Here is a 26,058-nt window from a genome sequence, read left to right as displayed (position 1 = left end):
ACCAGCTCTGTCACGTGCCTGGGGCATTCCCACTCACTGGGCTCCACGGCAAGGTACTGCAATAAAACCACTCCTTATGTTTACACCCTGACTCTGTCTGCATAGACTGTGGACAATCCGCCCATTTTACAGATGATCACCTGGAGATTCAGAGGGAAGGTCTTGGCCAAGGGCGCATTGCTGGGTAGGTGTTCAGACCCAGGTCTCCCCAGCTCCCCATGAGGGCTGGTCAGAGGCAGGTTGCAGCTGCCGAAGGTTACAACCTGGCTCCTCTCCCCAATGACTGAAGCTGTGGGTACCCCAAGAAACCGAAAAAGTTCCCCCATCCCTCAGTGACAGCTGACACCCCTAGGGGAGCAAAAACTAAAGGTCAGTGGGACAATTCCCCCAGATTCTCCGCCCCCTCATCACTCTCCCCCCTCCCCCCCGATGTAATAGGGCCAGGGGGAGTCCCAAACAGCAAGAACCACTTCCACCTGCCTACCAGAGCCCTGGGTTCCACCTGTGACCTTGGGCAAATCACAAATCACAGCCCCCTTTGAAGGAGCCCCTTCCCCAAAGAGGCTTGTCCAACGAGGCTGGGGGGTGGAATAGGAAGAGGAAAGTCAGAGCCCTCTATCTTTTCAAAGAAACAGCGCTGCGGGGGAGACGGGGACCAGGAAGGAAGAAAGGGTCTTGCTCTTTCTCCACGCTTCCTCCCTCCCCGCCCCCATCTCCAAACACACAGGTGCCAGACAGCTTTTTCGAAAAAACTAGTTTGCAAACACACTCCGACTTCTGGGAAGCTGCCAAGTTCCACTCCCTCTCTTTACTCCCCCTTCCTCGGCAGGGAGCAGATTCTCTAGCAGGTCCCAGGGGCTGCGGGCGGAGGCGGGGGTGGTGGGCCCAGGTGGGAGCAGGGCAAAAGTTGGCGAGGAGCGGCCCCGATCCTGCCCCGAGCCAGCCTGACTCCAAGACTTCCGCAGCTTCAACGGTGGCGGGGCTCCACCTTCCCGACGCCCCCCCCCCCGCCCACCCCGGGATCCTCGGGCGAGGTAGGAGGACGTGGCTGCGCTTGGACCCTGGAGGGCCCCTCGGTTCTCCTGGCACCCTGCCCTCGGCTCCCCCACGATCCGGGAAGACGCCAGGGCGCCCCCGCGTGGCCGGGTCGGAGCTGAGTCACCGAAACGCCGGAGTCTGGAGGCGAGCGGGTGGCAGGAGCCTGGGGCTCCGCAGCCCCTCGAAGCCGAACCCAGCTTCCTTCCAGCTCGCCACTGGCTCCAGAAGCCGAGCCCCCAGGCCGAACTTCAGCCCTCGCGCCACGGGCCGCAGCCCGCCCCTTTGCCAGTCAGGGCCCCCGCTCACCGCGGGTCCGGCGGGCGCCGCTCCCGGTCACCGCGCGGCTGCCGCTCCCTGCACTCCGGACCACTGGGGCATCCCAGGGCGCTCCTCTGCTCGGCCGGGCCCGCGGGCGCGGGACGGGCTCAGGGCGCTGCCCCTGCGGCCATGGCCAGCTCGCGTGCGCTCCCAGCCGCTCGTGGTCCGGTCCTCCTCCCGGGCCGGGCGGGCGGCGGCGGCGTTGGCTGCCGCTCGGGCTCCTCCCTCGGCCGAGGAGGGGGGCGGGCGTGGGGCGGGAAATGGGAGGCGAGGCGGGCGCTTCCTGGAGGGGCGAGCGCTCCCACGGGCGGAGCGGGGGCGCTGTCCCGCCCGCCGCCGGTGGTTCGGACCCCGCGGCTGGCGAGCCCTGGCGCTCCGGGTTCCCAGCGCCTCGGGGTCCCGTGGGTTCGAGGCGGGGATCCCAGGATCCGAACGTTCGAGGCTAGAATCCGAGGGTCCTAACGTTGCCTGCTAGGACTCCGCGGATCAGAACGCGGGGTGGCTCGCCGTCGCCCAGGCCGGCCTCGTCCGAGCTGCGGGCACCTCCGGGTTGCCTGCACTGTGCGCCCGGCTCCGAGGGTGGGCTCTGCCCGGGCCTGCGGGGCCGTAGGGCGCCGCCTGCTGCCTCGACCCCAAGGGCTGTTGGACTCAACGCTGCGCCCTCGGGGGATACACCACGGGGTTTGGTTCTGGGCTGTACTGACAGCACTGGGATCGCTGTGTTTCTCTCCACCCCTCCCCTTTTTTCTTTTTTTCTTAGTAAAAGCGCTCGGCGTTTTCTTGTCGCCGCCAGGGACTGGGAAGATGACACATACCACACATACGTATTTCTCTGACAGACAATGGGATAAAGACAGTTCGAACGGTGCCTGCGACTAGACAGCGGGAGGGCGACTAGGCGGGCCCCCGAGAGCCTGGCGCCCAGTCCACCCTTCAGCGGTGTCCCTCTTTCCCCATAAGAGGCACCGATTTCGAGCTGCAGGCCAATCGACAGAATTTCCGTGCCCGTTCCCCGCCCCTCTCCCCAGTCCAGTGCTCCAGACAGGAGCCTCATTTAACCAGACTATGGAGGACAGGTCTCCGGACCTCCAGTCCACGTCCAAAGCCCTTGGCGCCGGGGCTCACGGACTGGAGTTAACCCGGAGCACTTGGGTTGTGAGTTTTCCATTCCAGGCAGGCGAGGGTTAACTGGGAGACTCACGCTGCAGCCAGCGAGCCTCCCTCCACTTCTGAGTCACTGGCACTTTGCAGCCTTAGAGGGCGGCTGTTACACAGCCCCAGGGCTCTGAGCTTTGTTCTCCGCCTGCCTGCTCCCCCATCCATCCTTCTTTCCTACAAACTCTCTGCTTTTTCTTCCACCTAAAAGTCCTCAAAGCCCTCAGCCCAGCTGTGGGGTAAACCAATCCAGAGTCATTCTTAGACCCAGCTGCAGCCGCTTTTCCTCCAGGAAGCCTTTCCTGATAGATGTGACCCCTAGAATCCCTCTCCTCTCCTTGCTCCAGAGCAGAAGAGTCAGGCGCTAGGATGCATGGTGGTGAATCTAAGCTGAGAGTCCCTTCCTCGAGGTGCTCACCTCTCAGAGGCAAGACCATGGCCCAGGCAATCATACTACTGTATGAAAAGTGCAAAGGGAACTTCCCTGGTGGTCCAGTGGCTAAGCCTCTGCACGCCAAGTGCAGGGGGCCCTGGGTTCGATCCCTGGTCAGGGAACTAGATCCCACAAATAAGAATTCCTGTGCCTCAACTAAGGATCCCACATGCCACAAAGAAAATCAAAGATCCTGAGTGTTGCAACTAAGACCTGGCTCAGGCTAATTAGTTAAAAAGTATAAAATTATAGTGATGGTTACACATCTATAGATATATTCAAAACCATTGACTTGTATACTTTAAAGAGGTGAATGCTATAGCATGTGAATTATATCTCAATAAACCTTTTTTTTTTTAAAAAAGTCAGGAATTAGGAGAGCGTACAGGTCAGTTGTTTAAGGCCAAGTGTCCATCACAGTGGATTCTACAGTCTGTCTTTGATCCACACACAATACGGGGCTGTTAGTACAAAACGTTGAAGCCTTTTCTTGCCCTGATAGAGACTTCTCTGTGCACAATTGGGAAGCCTCCATTTCCCTGAATAGGCTGATAGGAGGGTGTGTGTGTTCACGTGCACCCATGGCTCGTGGATTAGACTGACTTGAAGCAGCAGCACCTGTGTAGGAGGCCCTGGCTGGCCTCAGGTGTGTGTGAGCAGGATGAGGATGAAGCGTGTCCAGTAATTTACACTGCCTCTTAAATCACCCTAAGCATCATCATCTCTCATGGCTCTGGGGGCCTGCTGGGCTCAACTAGGGCAGTTCTTGCTCAGGATTTCTTATCTAGAAGTTTTCTTACACATTTATCTGGCAATCAATGCTGGCTGTCAGCTGGGACTGCAGCTGGAACACCTACCTGTGACCCTTGGAAATGGAAATGGAAATGTGACCTGGACTTCCTCATAGCATGGCGGGAGGGTTCCAAGTGTGAGTATCCAAGGGAACCAGGTGGAAGCCTTATTATCTTTTCTAGGACTCGGCTTTGGAATTCGTATAACGTCACTTCTGCTGCAATCACTGGCTCGTTCCATAGGCCCCGCCTCTAGGTGAGAGGAGTTTTTAGGAATCATCCTCATCTTTAGGAAGAGCATGTGGGAGGGGAGATATTATGGTAGCCATCTTTGGAAAATACCATCAGCAGACACATTAGAGATAGAGACATCCCACTCCAGGATCTCATGGAGAGGTGGGCATGGCTCACCCCACTCCTACATCTCAGGCACGGAGTTGTGGCCCCTGGTTTGAATTCCAGCCTGTCCAGTGACCGCCTAGGTGAGATCACTCAATCCTCTAGGCCTCAATTTCCTCCTCTGTAAAATGGAAGGACAGAGTTAGTATCTGGTGTCTAGCCTGATACCAGGCATGCCTGGACAACAGGGCTAGCCTGTTGTTATTGCTACTTTTAAGATCCAGGGTTGTGGTCACTCTAATACAGAGATATCTCCTTCTAGGGTCAGGATGCCCAGGATTTCCCCCACTTCCTCGGGCTTGCCCTTTATTTGGCCCCAGACATATCCATCAGCCCAGGTCTTGTACTGCAGTGTGCAAGTGTGTGCAGGTGTGGGGACTATGGGCACAGAAGACTGAGGCTTCTGGCCTCCAAGACTCAACCTGAGGACCCCATCTGGCCTTTGTTCTCTAGTGAAAGTTCCTCTTCTGTCACCTCCTCCTCAGGGCAAAGGTCAATTTCTAGGCAGCCAGGGCAGGGCTGTGGCTGGTATGGGATGAGCAACAGGTGTGGCTTCCAAGGGCAGGGTGGGGGGTGAGTGGGGGGACCAGGGCTCCAGCTCTGGAGTCACACTGGGTGGGGGTGGGGTACTGCACTAGGGTAGCTGGGGGAGGAAGGAAGACCAGCTGCCTCTGGGCCCAGTCCTGGGAGGATCTTTATCAAACCAGCCACCGCAAGGTCTCATCCAGGAAGCTCCAGATATGTCCAGATGGCACACACAGTTCTGTCTGGGGCCACCACCCTCAGGCCTGGCCAAGGCTGAGGGCCAGAGGCAAGGCTAGCAGGTCATAGAGCTCTCGTGCCTTCCTAGGGGCCCTTCTCTTTGAGGAATACACACAGACCCACAGACCAATTAAGTCTCCAGCCAGGAGTCCTCCCTCCTTAAATGCTCCCCAAAGTCCTCCCTCCTTAAATGCTCCAAAGTTGGAATTGGAGCTCCACTAAATACTTGTTGTGTGACTTTGGGCAAATCTGGTGCCTCTCTGGGCCTCATTTGTAAAATGGAGGACATTGTCACTGAGACTGTGGCTATGGGTCTAGAGGCGTTCCCAGAGGGTGAAGTCCTGCAGAACCCTAACCAGAAGAGGCAGCCAACCAAGGATTCAGATCCACTGAGGCAGTGCAGTGATGGGGCATCAGGTCATCTCGGCACCTGGAGAAAGTAGGTCCTTGTGGTTTGACTCATTTTGCTGATGCCCTCACTAATGTGGAAACTGGGGCAGCGCCTGTGGGATTCAGAGTCACAACATTTGAAAGTTGTTAAGAGAGTAGATCCTAAGAGTTCTCTCAAGGAAAAAACATTTTTTTCTTTTATTTGTATCTGTAGGAAATGATGGATGTTAATAAACTTAGCATGGTAATCATCTCACGATGTATGTATTCATAAGTCATTCTATCATACATTTGAAATGTATACAGGGCATGCATGCTCAGTCGTGTCCGACTCTTTGCAACCCCATGGTCTGTAGCCCACCAGGCTCCTCTGTCCATGGAATTTCCCAGGTTGGAGAAATCCCATGGACAGAGGTTGGGTTGCCTGGAGTGGGTTGCCATTTCCTCCTCCAGGGGATCTTCCAGACCCAGGGATCAAACCTGCATCTCCTGCATTAGCAGGCAGATTCTTTACCACTGAGCCACCTGGGAAGCCCTAAACTTATACAGTGCTATATGTCAATTATATCTCAATAAACTGTAAAGAAACAAACAAAAAGGTTGTAAAGACCCAGGTTTGATTCCTGGCACTACCATTTACTAGCTTTCACACACTATGTTTATTACTAGGCTGCCTTTGGGCAAATTAGGAAGAATCTCTGGGTCTCAGTGTCCTCATCTGGGGAAGGAGGGTCACCAGGATCTAATGGGACAAGATAAGGAACATACATGCAAAGGCTTACCTCGCCTCTCTGAGGGGCAGCATACTCCAGTGGGTCGCCAACGTGGCTGCACATCAGAATCACCTGTGGAGCTTTCGAAATACCATTCCATTCTTAGGAAGGGAGTTTAAAAAGCTCCTCAGGGGATTCTAGTATGCAGTCAGGCTTGAGATCCACTCATTGGTCTGTGGCTTTACTCGGTGCAGCCAGCAGCACTGACATCACTTGGGCGCTTCTTAGAAATGCAGGATCCCAGGCCCCACCCCAGACCTGCTGAATCAGAATTTTCAAGTTAATGAACTCCTCAGATGGCTCAGTGCACACGACAGTGTCTGTAACAATGATTTTTTTTTTTTTTTAGTTTGAGAGGTACTGGCTCAGAGAGTGAACTTCAGACATGTGTTTAGGGGAAGGACGGACGGGGCAATTTGGGAGGATCTGAGACCTAAGGAAGTGGGAAAGGGAGATTCTGTGACTCCCTTCAGAAAGGGAGTCTGCAAAACCATAGAATGGAGGCCAAGGGACAAAGTAGCAAAATGAGCTGATCCTAGCCTTGCCGTTAGACCTGGGAATTTACCAGCCTGGTCACATTCTTTGTGAGAAGACTCAGGCACAGAAATGGGGAGCACTTTTTTAGTATATGTGCTGCCAGAGCGAGCACATGGAGCACCATTGTGATTACACTGCTTACTGGCTCAGAGCCTTAGGTTTCTTTATCTGTTTTCATTTATCTGTTTAAACTGAGCTTACTTTGGGAAGGAAAGTAACAGTGAGACTGGATCTCATCAGTGTGGGGTAGAAAAATAGTACTGGCCTCCGAACAAGTTGGTGGCGGGAAAGGTAGTTTCTTTTTTTTTAAACCAAGCGAGTGTGCTTAGTCGCTCAGTCGTGTCTGATTCTTTGCGACCCCACGGACTGCAGCCCACCAGGCTTTTCCATCCATGGGGATTCTCCAGGCAAGAACACTAAAGTTGCTATGCTCCAGGAAACCAGATGTGGCCATTTAAAAAATATTTATTTATTTGGCTGCTTTGGGTCTTAGGTTGTGGCACGCAGCCTCGGTAGTTGTGGTGCATGGGGGGTAAGTTGGCCCACGGCATATGGGGTCTTAGTTCCCCAACCAGGGATGGAACCTGGGCCCCCTACATTGGAAGGAGGATTCTTAACCACTGGACCACCAGGGAAGTCGAAGAGTAAGTCGTTTAGTAAAATGAGCATGGTGACGGTCCCTGGCGTCAGCCCAGGCAGCTCTTCAGGGCTGACAGTGCTGTGGTTTATTTCAGGGCATTTGCTGTCAGTTTCTTGGAGTTTCGAACTTGGACAGGGCTAAAGGGGAAAGAAGAAGGGAAAACAAGCAGCAAATGAAGAGTGGCTCTGAGCTCTGGGTTCTGCTTGGTGTGCAACCCGCCTGGCCTGGAGCTTTTAATCCACGCTGTTCCTTCCTCAGCTGTGACCTCCATGGTCAAGAGCTCATCAGGCTTTGAGGAATTCATCCTCCAGTCTTAGACAAGAGGAGAAGGCAGTACAAACCCCCTCAGTGTGAAGGTGCACCATGATGGTCTTGGCGTCATTTCCCAGAAGGGAAAGACTGAACTGGGGCTCCAGGTTTCCAGCTAAACTTCTTGAATCTTCTACCTGCCCACCCCCTCCCCCATGACCCGGCTGCTGGCCCCACTCCATGCCTGGGTGCCCTGATTCTGGCCCCGCCCAGACTGCTTGTATTGACTGACTAATGCTGACTCCAGGCAAGTATTCTTGGGTGCTTGGCACTTTGGCCAGAGGACTTTCTCCTCCCACTTGCCGGAGGACCAAGGACAACATGGAGGATGGCAAAGGTCAAGGACTGAGCCATCCAGGTGAATCACAAGCCGGCTGGGACATCTCAGGTTCCCAAGCCATGTGGAAACAGCCTCCAGCATCACCACCTAACTTCTGGATACAGCGGTGAAGCGGTCTCAGGACTTGCCAGTGGGCCAGCCTGCCCTCCAGTGGGGCTCCGTGGTAACTGCACCCTCCCTGCTCCACTTTTCACAAGGGACTGCAGCTCTGGATGAAGGCTCCCCCGATATAAATTTGTTCAACCTACAGGTAGGTGATGGACAGGCGGTGCTCTCCACCTGCCATTTCAGACACCTCTCCACTTCATATGACATTCAGCCCTAAAAGGGGTATGTAATGAATACCTGATACCTTCTTCATCCTAGGGACTCTGTGTACTTGCTCCCTGACCCCTCCAAAAGTCCTGGGAGGCCAGGGGTGTTACTCACATGTAAAGGATCAGTTCCTGGCCTTGGGGGCTGGCAGCAAGGGGTCACATTCCAATCCATGCCCATCTGACTTCCAAGGCCATATTCTTAACGTAGCACCTGCCTGTGGAAACCTTTTAGCCAGGAGTTCCCAGGCTCTTAAAAGGACCAGGCAAGTAGCAAGAGAGAAGGGAGCGCTGGGGATGCCGACAATCTGAAGGATGTGTGCTACATCTAAAGGACACACTCAGATGTCCCCAGCAAATTACTCTTGAGTAGGAATGCTGGACTAGCACCTAAGAGAAGCTGAAAGGTGAATTTGGGGTAAAATTTCCCAATTTAAAATATTGACAATTAAATCAGAGAAGAGTGTAGATGTATCACAAGCCAAACAAAGACTGTTTTTAACAGTATGAGCTTTTACAATAGCCTCATGGTATAGGTAAGCTCGGGCTTCCCTGGTAGCTCAGATGGTAAAGAATCTGCCTGCTATGTAGGAGACCGGGGTTCGATCCCTGGGTCAGGAAGATCCGCTGGAGAAGGAAATGGCAACCCACTCCAGTATTCTTGCCTGGAGAATTCCATGGACAGAGGAACCTGTCAGGCTACAGTCCGTGGGGTTGCAGAGTCGGACATGACAGGTAAGCTCTGGAGAGAAGAGTTGACTTACCTGTGATCACGTGACCATGACAGGGGTCTGGACTTGGTCCCAGGCCAGTGCTCATCTCAGTATGTTTCTCTGTGTTCTGCCCTGCTCTCCAGGCCCCAGGGTGGGGTGTGAACCATTTCTGACTTTGGTCAGGTGGTAGAACACATCAGACTAGAGACTAGAGGCTGGAAGATCACCCACATTTATTGGTCAAACTAGGGTTACAGTGTAGCAGGACCACCCTTGGCCCCTCTTGGAAGTAATGAGGACATGGTGTAACATGCAGCCCCTGGGCACTTGATCAGATTGTGCTGAGGTAGTGGCTGGATCCAGTGATCTTTCCTGACTGTCTTGACAGTCCCCGCCCCCTGCACCCTTAGGCCTAGCTTCGTCCCTTACACCACACAGACGGGGCCCATTCAAGGTCATGCTGGCTCGACTTGGAGTTGGGCCCAAAGACCTTGGAAATTAAGGGAGAGGAGGTGATCCAGTTTACAGATGGGAAAACTGAGACTTGAGGCAGGAAGACACTCATTGAGAAGCCTCATGGCTAAATCCCTGGCTTGTTAGTGCTTGGACACTCTCCCCAGCCCATTCTGGGCAGAAGATGTTCCCTGGTTTAGCTGCTCTGGAAATGCAATTTATAAATACAGATTTGGTTTTAAAAAGTAATAAATTAGATCTTGGACCAGCCTGAGGGAATATGGCCAGTCACAGGGCACAAGACCTGGACACCTGTCACATCTCATGTATGCACCACCCATCACATGTAGTGCGAGGACCCACACCATTGACCCACAGGCCACACTGCAGGTACTGTGCAATGTCACGTGGGATGTTCCCACCTGTGGCCTTCCACATCACACACTGCACCACGACATGCTCATTGTGCTTCATGTTCCCGACTGGTCAGGCATGTCCCATGGGATGTGGGGTAGTCATACTCTGCTCTTTGTCACCAAAAACGTCCTCCCTGAAGACTGCTGCAGGAAAAGCGTGTTTCTCCCTCTTGATCCAGGGACAGCCAGCTTTTTTCACGAGCCCTCTATCCTTGTGGATGGAAATTGGCATCACTTGGCTGGATTCAAACGCACTTGAGGGCACCATCAGGTTCCCCGGGGGATGACCTGTGGCTGGTTGTCGAAGAAGGCAAAATCCAGCCTGGGCTCCTGGTTCTGCAGATGCTGGGCCATGTCCGGGGGAATGGGGTTATTCCAGAGGCTGCAGGGCACAGAGACAGACACTTAGCACTGGGCGCTGCTCACTTACCCTCTCGTCTCTGCTTTCTGTCCTGTCTACAGATGGGGAAACCGAGGCCCCAAAGGGGAAGAGCTGCTCTGAGAGTCAGCTGGCAGGCAAGAGCAGGTGGAAGGCCAGCATGGCTGCCTTCGGGAGATGGTATCCCCCATGCTCACCCTGACTTCTTCCACTCCATCTTTTTTTTTTTTTTTTGGCTGCACACCATGCTGGATCTTAGTTCCTGGACCAGGGATTGAACCTGTGCCCCCTGAAGTGGAATCATGGAGCTGTAACTACTGGACTACCAAGGAAGTCCCCTCCACTTTCTTCCCCAGAAGCTAGCCTCTTCCCCAGAGCCATGCTCATATGACACATTGTATAAATGAGAAAAAAGCTCCCCTTCTTTATGACACCACTTCCATTGTCTGAAACTGTTGTAATATATTGAATTTTATAGAGAGAGACAATTCAGTACCACTAGGAATGTAATACTTCTATTATGTGAATGGTGTCCCTTAGATGCTGTGCCCTGGTGCAGTGTACAACCTATACAACTGGCCCTAATTACAGCTACCATTTTAAGTGCTTACTATGTGCCTGACATTGTGCTCGGGGCTTTATCTAATCATTTAGTCTGCAGAACAGCTCTCTGAGGTAGATACTATCACTATTGCCATTTTACAAATGAGGAAACTGAGATTCAAAGAGGTTGAGTTATTGATGTGAAATTGCACAGCTGGTAACTGATAGAGCTGGGGTTTGATCCAGGTCTGTTTGCTGCCAAATCCCTGATGAGTGGGTCCAAGTCTCCTTTGATGATCCCCGACCCAGGTCCTGCCTCCTCCTACCGGAAGTCCTCTTACATTGCAGGGCTGGTGTGCTCACCCCACCCCCACCATCCCTGCCCCAACAAGCCCTGTTACCGAATGACTTGGATGCCGGATCCCTGAGCCAGCCCTTCAGCCAGGAGCGAGGCTCCATAAGCTGTGATCCGATTCTTCTCCAGGCTTCCAGATGGACAACAAAGGGAAAGAGATTGACATGAGATGGGGAGGGGGTGGCCTAGGGAGCTTCCCTATGTCTCTTCCCCGGGACAAGGCTGGGGTACACAGGCTCCCCACACATCTACTTAGAGAACTCAACATTCAACAGTCCAGTGGGAAGGCTGAAGACTGGGACCCAGGAGAGCTAATGGACGAAGTGGGGAAGTCCAGGAGGGCTTCCTGGAGGCAGGGGCCTGACCCAGTGGCCTCCTGGCTTTCCCCAGGACACAGGGCCCCGTTTGGTCCTCCCACTCCCTTCTGGCTTCCCCAGATGTGCCCATCATACTCCACTCTCTTCAGCTGGCCCATCTGTGGCAGGACCCGGGCCAGCTCAGCAGCTGCCTCATCCCCAAGCAGATTCCAGGACAGCCTGCAGGGTAGGGAGGGGTCCCAAAGTCAGCGGCAGGAGAGCAGTGAGGGGGGAGACAAGGTGGCAGGTGGGGAGGGTGGGGGGTGCTATGCCTGATGGGGTCCTGTGTGCCTTCCCTGAAGACCTTACCAGGCACAGCAGGCTCCTCCCTACTCCCCCAACCCCATTCCCGAGCTGGTCATCCCACGGGAACCCAGACAGCTTAGGAGCTGGCTGTCCTGAGAGTTCAGGACACGTGACTGTGGAAACAACAGGATCTGAACTTCCACCATGCACATGCTTCCCTCCTGACTTTGCCACATCCATGTGCCACCACTGGTATTATCATTTGTTTCACATTTTTCTTTAAATCAGTCCTCTATCCCCTCTCTTATTCACTTTGAGAAATTCATCTTCAGAAACATTTATCACTACTATGAATGAGAAGCCTGTGCTGGGGGCCCTAAATAGAAAGTAGTTACAAGGCTAACAACAGGGCAAACAATGGCATTCACTCCGATCTGGAACCTGTGTCCTTCCTAAAGTGCTGACCCTGTGGTCTGCCCCCTGCTGGCTAAAAAGGGACAATCAGCCATGTTGGGTGAGTTAGCACTGATCCCAGACTTTCTCTTTGTTGTATAAAGTAATGAGAAGAATTAAAATCTTTAGGATGCAAACCTAAAATCTTATAAAATCATATGTATCCTGTACTTAAGGAGATTGCATTTTCTTCTGCCCTGCTCAGGGGTCCAGGTTGGTCCTGGCAGTCTAGTTTATCCCTGTGGCAATACTGCCAGGCCCCAGGGTCCAAGCACCTCTGATTTCCAAGGGAGAGGTAGACACAGTCGGGGGAAGGTTGGGGGCTGCTGGTTTCAGCCACTCTTCACTACCAACAGGTGGTTTGAAAATCAAGGCTCCATCAACCAGGAGGGGTGCTCCATCCAGACGCCTTCCATAGGGAGAGTCAGGGGCAATGGTCCTGACCATCTAGCTCATCTCCTTCTGGTTCACCTCCCCTCCTGCCCTCCATAGCTAGGAAAACAAGGGAAGAGGCTGCATGGCTTACAGCAGGGATCCCCAGCCTTCAGGATCTAATGCCTGATGATATGAGGTGGAGCTGATGTCATAATAGAAATAAAGTGTACAATACATGTAATGTGCTTCAATCATCCTGAAACCATCCCCCGCCAACCCCTACAGTCCATGGAAAACTTGTCTTCCACAAAATTGGTCCCTGGTGCCAAAAAGGTTGGGGACCTTTGTCAGCTTAGACCAATAACACTTGCAGCTCAAGTGTTAAAACTTCAAGAGGAAGTTTGAGCAAGAATGACCTTCCCTGTGTAAGATCAGAAGGTCTCCAGGGAGGAAGGAACCAGGCCCCCAGGTGGCCGCTCTCCCCAGCTCTGGGCTAGCCCCCCAAGCACTCACGTGATTTCTTCCAGGGCCGGACAGAGCACGAAGCTGGCGGCGAGGGGCTTGGCGGTCTGGTTGTCAATCTCACACGACACCAGGCTGGAGAGAAGAAGGGGATGGGATGAATGTGTCTGAGTCAGGGGTGCCCCAGCCTGCAGTCAGAGCAGGAGGGAGCAGAGTGGCTAGGGGCTGGGGGTCTTAAGAAAGTGCCCCCCTTTTTTGTCTCAGGTTCCCCCTATACTTGAGGCCTCTGTCACTTCGAAAGCCTTCCCAGGTGTCAAGCTCAGACAAAGAAGAGCTGCCTGCCACAGCACCCCAGCTGGTCAGAGCAGGCTACTTACTCAAGCTGCCGGAGCAGTGGGAGCCCCTGATGGAAACGCGGGACCCCTCCGGTCAGGCTGTTCTCTGCCAAGCTGCAGGGCAGGGGAGACAGCTGTGAGAAGAAGCCCCAGACCCTCCCCGGCCTGTCCCCCTGCCCAGGTTCTAGGGCCTCTACTCACCTGATCTTTTCCACGTGTGGGCATCCGTCCAGGGCCTGGCCCAGGCTCAGCACCCCCTCTGGGCTCAGATGGCTGGATGGCAGGCTGGGGAAAGGGAAGGGGTGAGGGCAGCCTGGAGGAGCAGGTATAGGTATTTGGGCGGCTAGATGCCCCCAGCCTCAGCCTGTCTCAGGCTGCACTGGTAGACCTTGACCCTCTCTGGGTAACTGCCATCCCAACCCCCCTCCCCACACACAGAACATGGGTGGGTATCAAGGGGCCCTGGCTTTGGGATCTGAGATCCCAAGTTCAAGGCCTGGCTCCTCCATGTATGAATAGGGTAATAGGGTAAGCTTTCCATACTTCTCCTGGCTTTAGTTCCCTTGCCTGGAAAATGGAGCCGGTAGAAATCGTGGCCTCACAGGGCTCAGATGAGACCCTGGACATAAACTGTAAAGTGCCGAGGCCATGTTTCGGGGTGCTTTTCTCTGGCAGAGCCCTTTGCTGGCACTTCCTACTTCACCCTCGGAGACTGGCTCACAGGGTACACCAAGCTGGGATCCTTGTACTTCTTTTAGGAAGGAATCTGAGGCTCAGAAAGGGCAGGGGCTTGGCCAAGGGGCTGGTGGTCGAGCCTGGACTAGGCTGGTCCCCTGATTTCCCTGCCCTGGAGGTAGGGCAGCCAGCCCCAGGACACATCCCGGTTTCCTCTACGGCACGGCCGCTCAGCGATGGGGCCTTGATCCTCTAGTGCTCCTGGCGGGGGTGCGGGGGTGTGGGGGGCACTTCCCGCTAACCCTGCACACACCACAGACAGGGGGCCACTCACTGCAGGACCCTCAGGTGCCGGGGGAGCCCGTTGGCCAGACCCAGGGCTGTGCAGTCTCCCAGGGCATTGAAGCCAAGCCTGGAAGAGGAGAGGGGGTAGAATTGAGCACCAGGCTGGCCGGCTCCAGACCCCTGCCCTGTGCCTAGTGGGGGACCCAAGCGCCAGGTGGGCCACGAGGACACAGAGAGAAGAGGGCAGCCCACCCAGGCAGACACTCACATCAGCTCCTCGAGGTGCCTGCAAAGGGTGAGGGAGTCTGCCAACCGCGCTCCCCCTGCTGGGCCGATGCCATTCGCTGTGAGGCTGAAGAGGGGCGGATGTCAGACTCTCGACTCCCTCATCCCTCACCCCACCACATCCGCTGGGCCCCCCACGACCCACAGCACCCCCACCACCCACTGATGAGGCAGAGAAACCCAGAGAGGGGCAGGGGCTGGGCTGGCTCAAGGTCCCCAAATCAGCAGTGCCAGGAGGTACCCAGCCGCACTACCTGAACACCAGGGTTAGGGGAGGTAGCCACAGTCTCCCCAGACTATAGCGTAGCTGCTGAGGGCCCCTGTCGGGAGGGTTGGTCACTCACTCTATCTTTCTGAGCTCAGGGAGCCCCGGCAGGACAGCAGCTAATTCCTGGGCACCGGTGTCTCCGATCTGGTTGTGGCTTAAGCTTAGGGAGAGAACAGCAGGAGAACCAGAAATGTCAGCCCTCCACCCATCTTGTCTCCATCCCAGAAGAGGAGGCTGGAGTCTAGAGAAGGGCCTCAACCACACTAGTAAGTCCCCTCACCCTATGTTGGGTGAGGATTCCAAACTCTTGTCTTCTGTTTAGGATGATCCCCCTGCTGTCTGACCTAAATCCTTCTCACTGCAATCAATATCCTCACATCCTATCTTTGGGTCTCCTAAGATGCTGGGTCTGGGGTTACGCAGTATAGAAGTGGGTGAAGGGGACGAGACTAAGAAGTGAAGCGTGTCCTCAAGGAGCTGCTTGCTTTTGTTGTCTTGGGTCTGCCAAAGTTGTCTTGGGTTTGGGGGAGGGACAGGCAACTCACCCCAGCTCCTCCAAGCTGGTGGCAGCTCTGAGAGCCTTTGAAAGGTGGCAGCAGCCGACGTCATCGATGTTGCTCCTGCTCAGACTGGAGAAGCAAGGCCAAGAGGCCTCAGTCAGGAGTAAAGGCATTTGCTAAGTGCTGTACTAAGCACTCTACAGTTTGCAAAGCCTTTATACATTCAGGAACTCATATACCAGTCACAAAACTTTCAGGGGATGAGACTGGGCAAGATGGGCAGACTGTACCCAATATTCAGATGAGAAATCAGAGGCCCAGGGAGGAGCTGTGATGGGCCAAAGACTCCCAGGGACTCGCAGGCAAGGAGGAAATGGAAGCCCAGAGCTGTTGGCCTGGAACAGTAGCCTCATTTTTTGGTTTGGCCAGGCCAAGTGGGGGATCCTCAGGCCAGCCCGGCTGAATGTCAATTTCACATGCCTCTCACAACTCACCCTGCTCTAATCTATACAAATAGTGGGCTTTTCCTTAAACCCAGTCAATTTATGGTCTTTTTTGCACTTGACCACACGCTGCCCCTGTTGAGTAGCAGGGGATGGGGGTGGAGGGTGGGGGAGCGAAGGTCCGGGGGTGGGAGGTACAGTGGGGAACCAAAGGAAACAGCTGACGCAAAGTATTAGTAAGAGGGTTGTTTTGCAAATTAATTTTTAGGGAACCTCCTTTAGGTGAATTAATTTAGGGTGAAATGACCTAGTCCTCCAAACTCTCTGAGCTCATATCCTGTGTGCTTTACCCTGCCTTGGGTTTGTTTAGAGTCACAATATTTCCTGTTTTGAAAGACTACACAAAAAGAATATGGGCTATTTGTTTATCAAAGCGGCCAGGGGCACAAGGGTAGAATATCAAGGTCATCAGCTCTGAGGCTAGACTGTCACTACTCAAAGTGGGGTCTGTGACCCCCAAACGGGCATCCCCTGGGAGCTTGAAATGCAGAATCTAGGCCACCCACATCATGAATCAGAAACAAGAACAAGAACACAGGATGAATTTGCGCACACGGAGGGCTGTCCTAGGACTTGGGCCCAGCCCCTTCTGGCCATCTTCTAGGAGGAAGCGGCGTGTGCTCAGTCGCTCGGTTGTGTCCAACTCTTCGCAACCCCATGGACCTGTCGCCCACCAGGCTCCGCTCTCCATGGGATTCTCCAGGTGAGAGTACTGGAGTGGGTTGCCATTTCCTCCTCCAGGGGAACTTCCCAACCCAGGGACCAAACCCACGTCTCCTGCATTGCAGGCGGATTCTTTACCCATTGAGCCACCTGGGTAGTGAAGGGCTGTGATGCTGACCTGGGAGGGTACAGGAATGTCCCGACGATGGGAGCCATGGAGCTTCTCAGGAAGGTGCCCCAGGGCTTCCCTGGACGGGTGGTCCCAGCAAAGCTGGGAAGTATGCCCCCCACTCACTCCCATGGGGTCACTCACCGGAGGCTCTGCAGGAATGTCATGTGGCCCAGTCCTTGAGTGAGCACAGCCAGGGTGGAGCCGCCCAGTGGGAGGTGGCTGAGGCTGGAGGAGAGGAGGCCACAGGAGGACTTAGCATGGCTGGGCTTGGGTCCCCAACATGGACCCCGAGTGCTCGGCAATGACCAGTGATCTCCAAGACAGCCACAAACAAAACTGCACTGGGAAATTCAAATTCTCTGTACAATTAAGGACATCCAGGCAGCAGTTCTGTGCTCTGAATCACATTGGACCCAGACTACTGATTGGTAATCATAGCGACCACTTATCGAGCACATACTAAGGGCCATGTAGAGATGATGTGATACACAATCATCTCCATTTCACAGAACACTGCCTGAGGATGAAGTCACGTTGGGGAGAGAGAGAAAGAAAGAAAAAGAGGAACAAATACAGAACCTGGATCCAGCCAAGCCTGAAGTCAGTTGCCTTGTCATTTTCCATGACATGAGTTAATATAGTTCTGGATTGGGTTGCTTTGAGTGAGTGTTCTGTTTCTTATGAGCACGTATTTTAGTTAACACTCAAGAGCCAGGTAAGGAAGTATAAACGGAGGGTGTTCAGCTCACCTGGGTCCATTGAGGACAGTGACAGTCATGTTCACAAGAGATACAACAGTTTTGAGGCATGCTCCCAACACCCCGCCCCCACCCCCATTAACCACCGCCACTTACTCAAGCCTCTTCAGCCTGCACTTGCCCTCAAGGGCCCCCAACAACATCTTGGTGTCCTCCTCGCCAAGTTGATTGTTAGACAAGCTGGAGGGGACCAAGCATGAGTTAAGGGTTAGAAAAGCCTGCCCAGGCCCTGGAGCTGAGCTGTCTCATCAGCACCCCTCACCCTCTGAGTCACCCCTAGGAGACTAGCTCTGGGCCTGCAGGTCCCAGACCACGCCTCCTATCCAGGCTCCATGGGGGCATTCCTGGCCCCAAGGGTCAGGCTCATGGGTCCCCAAGGAGGGGGACATTGCAGTCATAGTTGACCCAGCTGAGAAAGGATGCCCTGGATGATGGCTGTACCAGAGGAAGCCAGGGACAAGGGACACGTACACACACACATGCAATGACCCCTTCTGCCCCTTAGCTCTCTCTGTACCCAATACCACTCTAGACAGAGAAGGGTGATGAGCCCCAGTTTACAGATGAGGCTGTAGGTCTACTCTAGTCTAAGTCTGAGTGTTGTAAAGTTGCTCAGTCGTGTCCGACTCTTTGCAATCCCATGGACTGTAGCCCACCAGGTTCCTCTGTCCATGAAATTTTTCAGGCAAGAACACTGGAGTGGGTTGCCATTTCCTTCTCCAGGCTAAGTCTAGTCCAAGTCTAAAGAGGCACAGTTACTCGCTCAAGGTCACTCTGAGTGAGTGATAAAAGTCAGGACCAAGAACCCAGTGCTCAGCCTTCCCTAAACCACACTCAGAGCTGCTGGGCTTCATCAGGGAGAAAAGTAATAGTCTGAAGTCCCACCACCCACTTTAGCAAAGGCCCAACTGTCCTCTCCACCCTCAGCTGGGTTCCCAGACCCTTCCAATCCGTGACTCACTCCAGCTCCTCCAGAAGGTGACAGTGGCTCAGACCAGATGTCAGGTGGGCTAGCCCCTTGGAGCTCACACAACTGGAGGTCAGCCTGGTGGAGGTCAAAAGGCAGCAGTTCAGCGAGGAGCTCTGAGTCTGGGAGCTCTGGATGGAAGCGGCAGGGGCAGGGAGGTGGGGGTGGGGAGTGGTTCCTGGGGCAGTGGGAGGGGACCCATCTTCCCTTCATGAACCTCTCCCATCAGGCAATTATTAAGTCAAGATACAGGCTGGAGGCAGGAACATAGACGAGTTGAATAGTTCCTTAAACCACAGTCATTCAGGTAGCAACTTCACAATGTCTGCAATAATCAGGCATTGCTTGTAAAATCTAGCTAGTTACCCTCATTTCCCACGAGCCCTGCATCTTTATTTAAACAACAAAAAAGCACAGCAAGTACTAGAGAGGGTGTTTAAAGGTATAGTGGCACCAAAAGAATTTCCTCTCATGCAGTTGGTTTAAAAGAGAACTGACAGTTAGAAAAGCTCTATTTTACAACCATTATACTGATATTTGATTCAGGCAGGAATGATCAATGGATGCCAAAATTTGTGAGGGAAAGTTTGAGGGAGAACCGGCTATTTACATTGTCTCCAAGTATCTTCCTACCAGATAATCGGTTAATTTCAAAGGGAAAAACAGGAGCTTTGCGAGTGAAGAAACCTGGCAGACACTCCGCCTTAACCAGGCGATCACAGTTAACATCACGGGTAAGGAGACAAGCAGACATTATGTGCTTCCCAATGTGGCACACGTGATGTGTTCCTGAGAAGAACATAGCAGCCTCTCTGTGATATTCCTGCCCCAGATGCAGGAATTGAAGCAGGAGGAAACAGCAGAGAAACCCAGGCACAAGGGCATTCTGATATAACACATTAATAATTGGCCTGGGAATGTCATGACAGTATCGTGAAACACACAAAAAGGGCTGAGGACACATTCCAAATTGAAGGAGACTAAAGAGAGATGACACCTAAACACACTTTGTGATCCTGGATGGAAGCTGGGACTGGGAAAAAAAAAATGCAATAAACATTACTGGGACAAATTGGCAAAATTGGAATAAAAACTGTAGTTTAGGTAACAGTAAGGTATCAATGTTAAATTGCCTGAATTTCATACTTTTACTGGAGAGAATGTTCTTGTTCTTAGGAAATTCACTGAAATATTAGGGGTCAAGGGGCATGATTATGCAACCTACTTTCAAATGGTTCAGAAAAAGAAAGTGGGGGCAGGGAAGAGAGAGGGGAGGGGTGAGGAAGGAGGGAGGGCAGAAAAGAGCAAATGTGAGAAAAAAATGACGAAGGGCGAAGTTGGGGAAATGGCCTACGGAGCTTCTCAGTCTTGCAGATTTTCTATGAGTTTGCAATTATTTTGAAATAATAAAGAAAAGAAAAAGCAAGAGCAGTGACAAGGGACTCCTCCTTGCCACGTGGCCATGTTGATGACCATGCACCTGGGCATCATCTCCAGGGCTGTGTGGAGTCCCAGTCCACGGGAGGGGGACACGGAGCTCCTTTGAGCCCAAGGTTGAAGGGAACAGGAAGTGTGGGGGTGGGGGCCAAGCTTCACGGGGGATGAAAGAGGTGTTCCTGAGTGAAAATCTTGTCCACATACCGGAAGTTCTTCAGCTCAGAGAGGGACAGCAGGAGGCTTTGCAGCAGCAGAGAGCTGGCATCACAGAGGTTCACTTGGGACAAGCTGAAAAAGTCCAAGCATATTCCAGAGGATTTCAGGCTAAATACACTTCAGGGATCAACATAGAGATGGGGAGGCCAAGAGAGGGGAAAGGCCCCACCAAGGAGCACCCAATGGGGCAGGACCCCCCTCTGCCACCCTGGGGTTCTCCCCAACTCTGGGGTTCTCCCCTACTGGCCCAATGAGAGAAACAAGAATGCCCGGGTTAGCATGGCCCCAGGCTCTGTTCATCCCCATCCTGCCCTGGCCAACCTCTCACCTATGGCCTGAAGCAGGCGCTGGGGTCGACCAGAGAACTCAGGGTCTCAGTGTTTCAGGGTACTGACCTGAGCTGCCGCAGCCGGGCACATGTCTCCATCAGCTGCCTGGCAAGGAGGTTTTGGTGGGTTCCCAGGTCACAGTGAGCCAGCCTGGAGGTGGAGAGGGAAGCAGCAGTCTGTAAACACCTGGGTCAGTATTGAGGACTCAGTCCCTGCCTGCAAGGAGTGTGTCTGAAGGTGGTAAATAAATGCTAATCAAATAAGGTCCCACAATTTACCAATCGATCATAGGAAGTATTATGAAGGAGAGGTCCATATGGGGGACCTGGTAGGGCTGTGCAGGTTGTTCACTGTTCGAGGGGATCCACCCAAGGAAATGAGTCGGGGCTGAGATCCAGGTATGGTCTATGCCTCACAGTGTACACACGCAGGGCTGCATACACCCCAAAAAGGTGACATTTTAGTTTCCATAAATGTGCTATATGGATTGGAGGAACTGTGAGCCCAGGCATCTATGAGAGTGGATAAAGGGAGGATCTGACTAAGTCTGGGTGGTTGGAGGGACCTCCCTGAGATGGTGGCATTCAAGCTGAGACCTGAAGGATGGGACTGAGTTAGCCAGGTGAAGAGGATGAAGAAGGAAAGAGAGGGGAGAACATGCTGAGCAGGAGGAAGAGCCTGTGCAAAGGCCCTGAGGTCAAAGGGAGAAAGGTGGTGTTCGAGGACTGAAAGCTAGCGGGGATGGCTGGAGCTAAGACTGGGGTTTGGGGTGGGGATGGACGGCATGGTGAGGCAGGTTAGGCCAGGTCTCATTGGCCACGGAGAGACCTTGGGCATCAAAGGATTCTGAGTAGGGGCATGAGAAATATTGGTCAGAAGCAGCATTACCCCTCCTCTCCCTCCCCATCACCATTCAACCTCTTTCTTGGGGTCCCAGGTACTGGGTCCCACCTGAGGGCCACGGCTTCTGGATTCTCCTGATGGGGAAATTCCAGCTGGATGCAGAGCTGTTGCTGGGTCTCAGAGATGCTGAGGAGGGAAGGGGTGGCCACAGTGAGGTCCACAGGAGCTTCCCCTGTAGGCTGTGCTGGGACTGGGCCACTCAGCCGACAGCTCCCAGGCCCAGTGGGGATCCAGACATAGGTCAACGGGACACCAAAGCCTTTGGTCTTGGCTAATCCATGGGATTCTGGTACCTCTGGTCATGGTGTGTGTTGCTGTCACCAGGGGCCACCTCCAGACAACCAGCATGGACTCCCGGCAGTGTCCGTCTGGGACCTAACAGCCCACTGTCTTGGATCTGGGGTTGCCTTCCTCTCTCCAGCACTGCTGCCTAACTACTACACAAGTCCAAACAAGTATGTGTAGCAGTGTTGTTTAGTCGCTAAGTTGTGTCCGACTCTTTTGTGATCCCATGACTGTAGCCCATCATGCTCCTCTATCTATGGGATTCTTCAGGCAAGAATACTCCAGTGGGTTGCCATTTCCTTCTCCAGGGGATCTTCTCAACCGAGGGATTGAAACTAAGTCTCCTGCATGGGCAGGCAGATTCTTTACCGCTGAGCCATCTGGGAAGCCCAACAAATATGTGTAGCCCCTCACATAGGTCCCAGGAGCTCCTGCCATCTTGGGGACCCAGAGAATCCACGAGGGACCCAGCTATGACACCATAGGACAAGAGACCATTGGCTACATAAGGGGTGATCCCAGTGGTCATGAAAAGACGAAAGAATCTGAGGGGCCTCCTTCGTGGACTTACCTTATTTCAGTGATGTTGCCTGAGGCCTGGGCACAGACTTCCAGCAGCGTGAGCACCCCGGCTCTGCCCACCCAGGGCTCCTCCACCCTGTCAGACAGGTGTAGTGACAGGTGCTCAGTCATGTCTGACTCTGCAACCCCACGGACTGCAGCCCGCCAGGCTCCTCTGTCCATGGGATTCTCCAGGCAAGAGTGCTGGAGTGGGCTGCCAGTCCCTTCTCCAGGGAAACTTCCCGACCCAGGGATCGAACCCAGATCTGCACTGTAGGCAGATTCTTCACCATCTGAACTACCAGGGAAGTCACAGAGGTGGACATAGACAAAGGTTCCCCAAGGTTAGTGTGGGAGGGGAGGAGAGTACTAAGGGTTGGGGTGGGGGGGCAGCTAGAGGCTTTTTGGGTTTTGGTGAATAAAAAAAATTAAATTAAAAATTAGGCATAAGCATAAAACAGAAAATTAACACCATCCTTGTTCCAACCATTCAAAGAGAAAATTTTTTAAATAGTACTTTTAGATTTAAGAAAAAGTCTATATAACATCACGTTGCAAAGATAAGGAAATTAGACTATATATAAGACAGGATCCCAATTTTGTATTTCAAAAAAGGAAAAATATATATAGAAACACATATGGTGAGGAAGAGGGAGATAGAGCTATGAGAAAAATATATTAAATGTTAATAGTGATGGTATCAATTGCAGAATTCTCCTGGCTAGTTTTCTTTTGTAGTTGTCAATATTTTCTGAACTTTCTACAATGTGCACAGATTAATTTAGAAGCAGGAAAAAAGAGTTGTTTAAAATATTGCTGCTTTTAAAGTTATGCTGAATTTTTTTTCAAAGTACTATTTTATTACATTCTTCTGGGTTTTCCACAAATTTCTATGAGGAGTACATATTATTTTCAGAGTAAGGTAAGTTTTAAGTAAAAATATTATTTGGGGTGATCCAGTGCTTCTGGATATATACCCCAAAGAACTGAAAGCAGAGATACAGAGAGATATGTGTACACATACATCAGAGCAGCATATTCACAACAGCCAAAAGGTGGAAGCAACCCAAATGGCCACTGATGGATGAATGGTTAAAGAAAATGTGGCTTATCCACATAGTAGAATATTATTCAGCTTTAAATAGAAAGGAGATTCTATAAGAAGGTACAATAAAGATGAACCCTGAGGATATTGTGCTAAGTGAAACAGACCCATCACAAAAAGACAAATACTGTATGATTCCACTTGGCTAAGGCACGGACAGGGGGCGGATTCATAGAGACAGAGAGTAGAAAGGTGGTTGCTAGGGGTTGGGGGAGGAGGCACGGTGGGGGCCTTAACGGGCAGTGAGTTTCAGTTTTCATGAGGTGTTTCGGATACACAACGTGAATGTTACTTAACACTACTGAACTGTACACTTAAAAATGGTTAAGACGGTAAACTTTGTTATGTGTGTCCTACCAGGATTTTTTAAAATGTCATGCTGGGGAACAACCAGACTTCATGTGCCTCATCACCGGCGGCGTTGGGAGGTGCACAGCCTTGGCCAGCAAGCAGGTATTTTTGGACACAAATATGTAACTGAATCTCATGGAGCCTTTCCAGTTCTAGGAAAGTCAGGGGTTAAGAGGAACAAACTCGATGACCTCACAAGGAAGCACCAGACAGAGCCAGAAATGGCCCAGGGGACCTGTTTTCTCAACAAAACTGGACTACCAGGGAAGTGCCTGGGCGTCGAAGTTTCCTTTTTTTCTAAAATCCCCAAGTACAGGTCACCCATTAAAAAAGTCCAAAGAGCTGTCACCTGTTCATCATGAAAATGTGGACCTAGACGGGATCCTGGATCCAAAAAGCCAGCTGTCCCATATGGGGGCAGTGGGAAGTTTCAGACTGGCTTAATACCTGACACCAAGAACTTGCTACTCATTTTTGTAGGCGTCCTAATTCAACTGTGATTATGTAGAAAATGTCCTTTTTTTTTAAAAAAGAACACTTGTGGTGAACTCTTTTTGTGTGATAGTTTATGAGATCAATAACTTATCTTAGCTAAAAAATACAAAGCAAATATGGAAAAACATGAACTGTCAAACCTAGGTGATGAGGAGTTTTCAAAATTGCTTTTCTACTTTTTGGAATCCTCTCTGTTTTCCTGAAAGTTTTCGAAAGATCAGAGTGAACATATTTGTTACATGTTATTTCTGACCTCCGCTGGGTGTCTTTTATTTTTATGGCCATGTGGTGGGGCATGTGGGATCTCAGTACCCCAACCAGGGATCAAACCTATGCCCCTGCAGAGGAAATACAGGAAGTCCCCGGGGGTCCTTTTAAGTTTCCTTTTTTTCTGAAGTCCTCAAGTACAGGTCCTACCTTGGGCAGGGGGTGGGGGAGCTCTTCTGCACCTAAGGGGGTTTCTGGGACTAATGGGGGGGGGAGGGGATCTGCATCCAGATGGCAGGGTTCTGGATGCAGGAAATGGCTAAGACCATGACCTTGGGGGAACCCTTTCTTCAGAGCCCACTTCTGCCCTCCATTCCTACCACAGCCCCCTCCCAGGGTCAGGGCAGAAGGTACCTGAGGGTGAGCAGCCCCGTCGGCCACGTTAGCAGACCCAGGAGGATGGTCAGCTGCTCCAGGCCCAGGAAACAACAGGTCAGCCTGCGGACAGAGGTCATTCTGGCAGGGAGCCCCACCCCTCGGTTGCCCCCATGGGCTGGGCCCAGTCACTCACGTGAGCTCCGTCAGCTGCAGGGCCTGGCTCAGGCTGGTGGCCAGTCTGGGCACGTGCTCTGGCTTGAAGTGGCACTCACTCAGCCTGAGGGCAGAGGGCAAAGGGCAGAGCTTGGGCGAAGCCTGTCGGGACTACAGTCCTGCTGTCCCCCAGTCTCCCCCAGGGCCCAAGGGGGAGCCCCCACTGGGTGCAAAGGCCTGGACCAGGACCTGAGAAAAGGCCCAAGAGGCAACCTGTGCTCTGGGAGCTTCTCTTTGGAGAGGCCACCTCCCAAGAAAGTGCTAGAGTCATCACTCACTGAGCCCTGACTCTAAGGCCGGCCCTGGGCCAGCCTCTGGGTACACCCCGTGAGCAGGCAGGCATGCCTGCCTTACGCGTGCCATCTCACTGAACCCCAACCGCATCACCTACAGGCAAAGAGACTGACCAACCCAAGGACACACAGTTGGAAAAAAGCAGCGACAGATTTCAGCTTTAATCCAAGTCAGCCTGACTCCAGACCCTAAACCTGTAACCACTACCCTAGTCTCCAGGCCCACCCTACTCCAGGCTCCCTTGGGGGCGGGGGGTGCTGAGATTCCTGCTATGGCCCTGTCCTCCCAGGGCCCGGCCCATGTGGCCGGCAGACAGGCCCTGCAGCACTGTCTCACAGATGGGCTGAGAAGAGAATCCAGCACAGCGCAAGAGGGCTGCTCCCTCTCACAGGACAGGGGCCACCGGAGGCGTCCAGGAAGGGCGGACATGTGAGCTGGGTCATACCGCATTGGGAGAATTTGATCTCAGAAAAGGCAGGGAAGAGAACGCCAGGCTGAGTGCTCAGAAGCAGGGACGCTTCATCAGGCAGCGCGTGCTTGGTGAACAAAGATCCCTTGAGGCTCAATCTGTGCACACATGGGGTGTGTGAGTGGTATGTGTGTGGTGTGTATGTTATGTGTGGTGTGTACGGGGGTATGTCTGGTGTGTGTGCATGTGTGTGATGTATTATGCTGCATACGTGTGTGTGTGCGGTGTGTACATGCTTGATGTGAGGGTGGTGTGTGTAGGCGGGTGGGAGAAGTGAGGAAGTACACGGCAGGAGGTGGCAACCAGATCAGACTCTGAGAAGACCAGGCTAAGGCATTCGAAGTTTATCCTCAGGGCACTTGGGAGCTACCGCAGGGCTCAGAGCAGCAGACGTACCTGCTGGGAAAGTCCCCTTGGGTGCTGTGGGGGGATTGGAGGAAGCCTGGTCAGAGGC

General features: G+C 52.9%; 2 protein-coding genes across 6 annotated transcripts in view; both read right to left on the bottom strand.

The window, feature by feature from the left end:
* CPNE2 (copine 2) overlaps positions 1-1,574 on the bottom strand; it is a 52,870-nt gene extending 51,296 nt beyond the window's left edge. Inside the window, exon 1 of the mRNA XM_043898545.1 lies at positions 1,345-1,574. The gene's annotated coding sequence lies outside the window, so the exon portion shown is untranslated. The remainder of the gene's footprint in view (positions 1-1,344) is intronic.
* A 7,554-nt stretch (positions 1,575-9,128) lies between these two features.
* NLRC5 (NLR family CARD domain containing 5) overlaps positions 9,129-26,058 on the bottom strand; it is an 86,144-nt gene continuing 69,214 nt past the window's right edge. For 3 of the 5 annotated variants that reach the window (XM_043898539.1, XM_043898538.1, XM_043898541.1), the window contains 19 exons: positions 24,822-24,905; positions 24,665-24,748; positions 22,103-22,189; positions 21,232-21,372; positions 20,410-20,493; positions 20,003-20,086; positions 18,356-18,439; positions 17,491-17,574; positions 16,778-16,861; positions 15,344-15,427; positions 14,875-14,958; positions 14,514-14,597; positions 14,295-14,372; positions 13,487-13,570; positions 13,328-13,399; positions 13,002-13,085; positions 11,511-11,594; positions 11,105-11,188; positions 9,129-10,163 (listed from right to left, as the gene is read on the bottom strand). In XM_043898539.1, the coding sequence (XP_043754474.1) occupies positions 10,049-10,163; positions 11,105-11,188; positions 11,511-11,594; positions 13,002-13,085; positions 13,328-13,399; positions 13,487-13,570; positions 14,295-14,372; positions 14,514-14,597; positions 14,875-14,958; positions 15,344-15,427; positions 16,778-16,861; positions 17,491-17,574; positions 18,356-18,439; positions 20,003-20,086; positions 20,410-20,493; positions 21,232-21,372; positions 22,103-22,189; positions 24,665-24,748; positions 24,822-24,905 (1,669 nt within the window). In that variant the 3' untranslated portion in view covers positions 9,129-10,048. The remainder of the gene's footprint in view (positions 10,164-11,104; positions 11,189-11,510; positions 11,595-13,001; positions 13,086-13,327; positions 13,400-13,486; positions 13,571-14,294; positions 14,373-14,513; positions 14,598-14,874; positions 14,959-15,343; positions 15,428-16,777; positions 16,862-17,490; positions 17,575-18,355; positions 18,440-20,002; positions 20,087-20,409; positions 20,494-21,231; positions 21,373-22,102; positions 22,190-24,664; positions 24,749-24,821; positions 24,906-26,058) is intronic. The other 2 variants (XM_043898540.1, XM_043898542.1) reach the window with 1 other exon arrangement.

Source organism: Cervus elaphus, chromosome 4, assembly GCF_910594005.1.
Source record: "Cervus elaphus chromosome 4, mCerEla1.1, whole genome shotgun sequence".
In the NCBI taxonomy this organism is placed as follows: Eukaryota; Metazoa; Chordata; class Mammalia; order Artiodactyla; family Cervidae; genus Cervus; species Cervus elaphus.
This window is presented reverse-complemented; position numbering and strand designations above follow the sequence as displayed.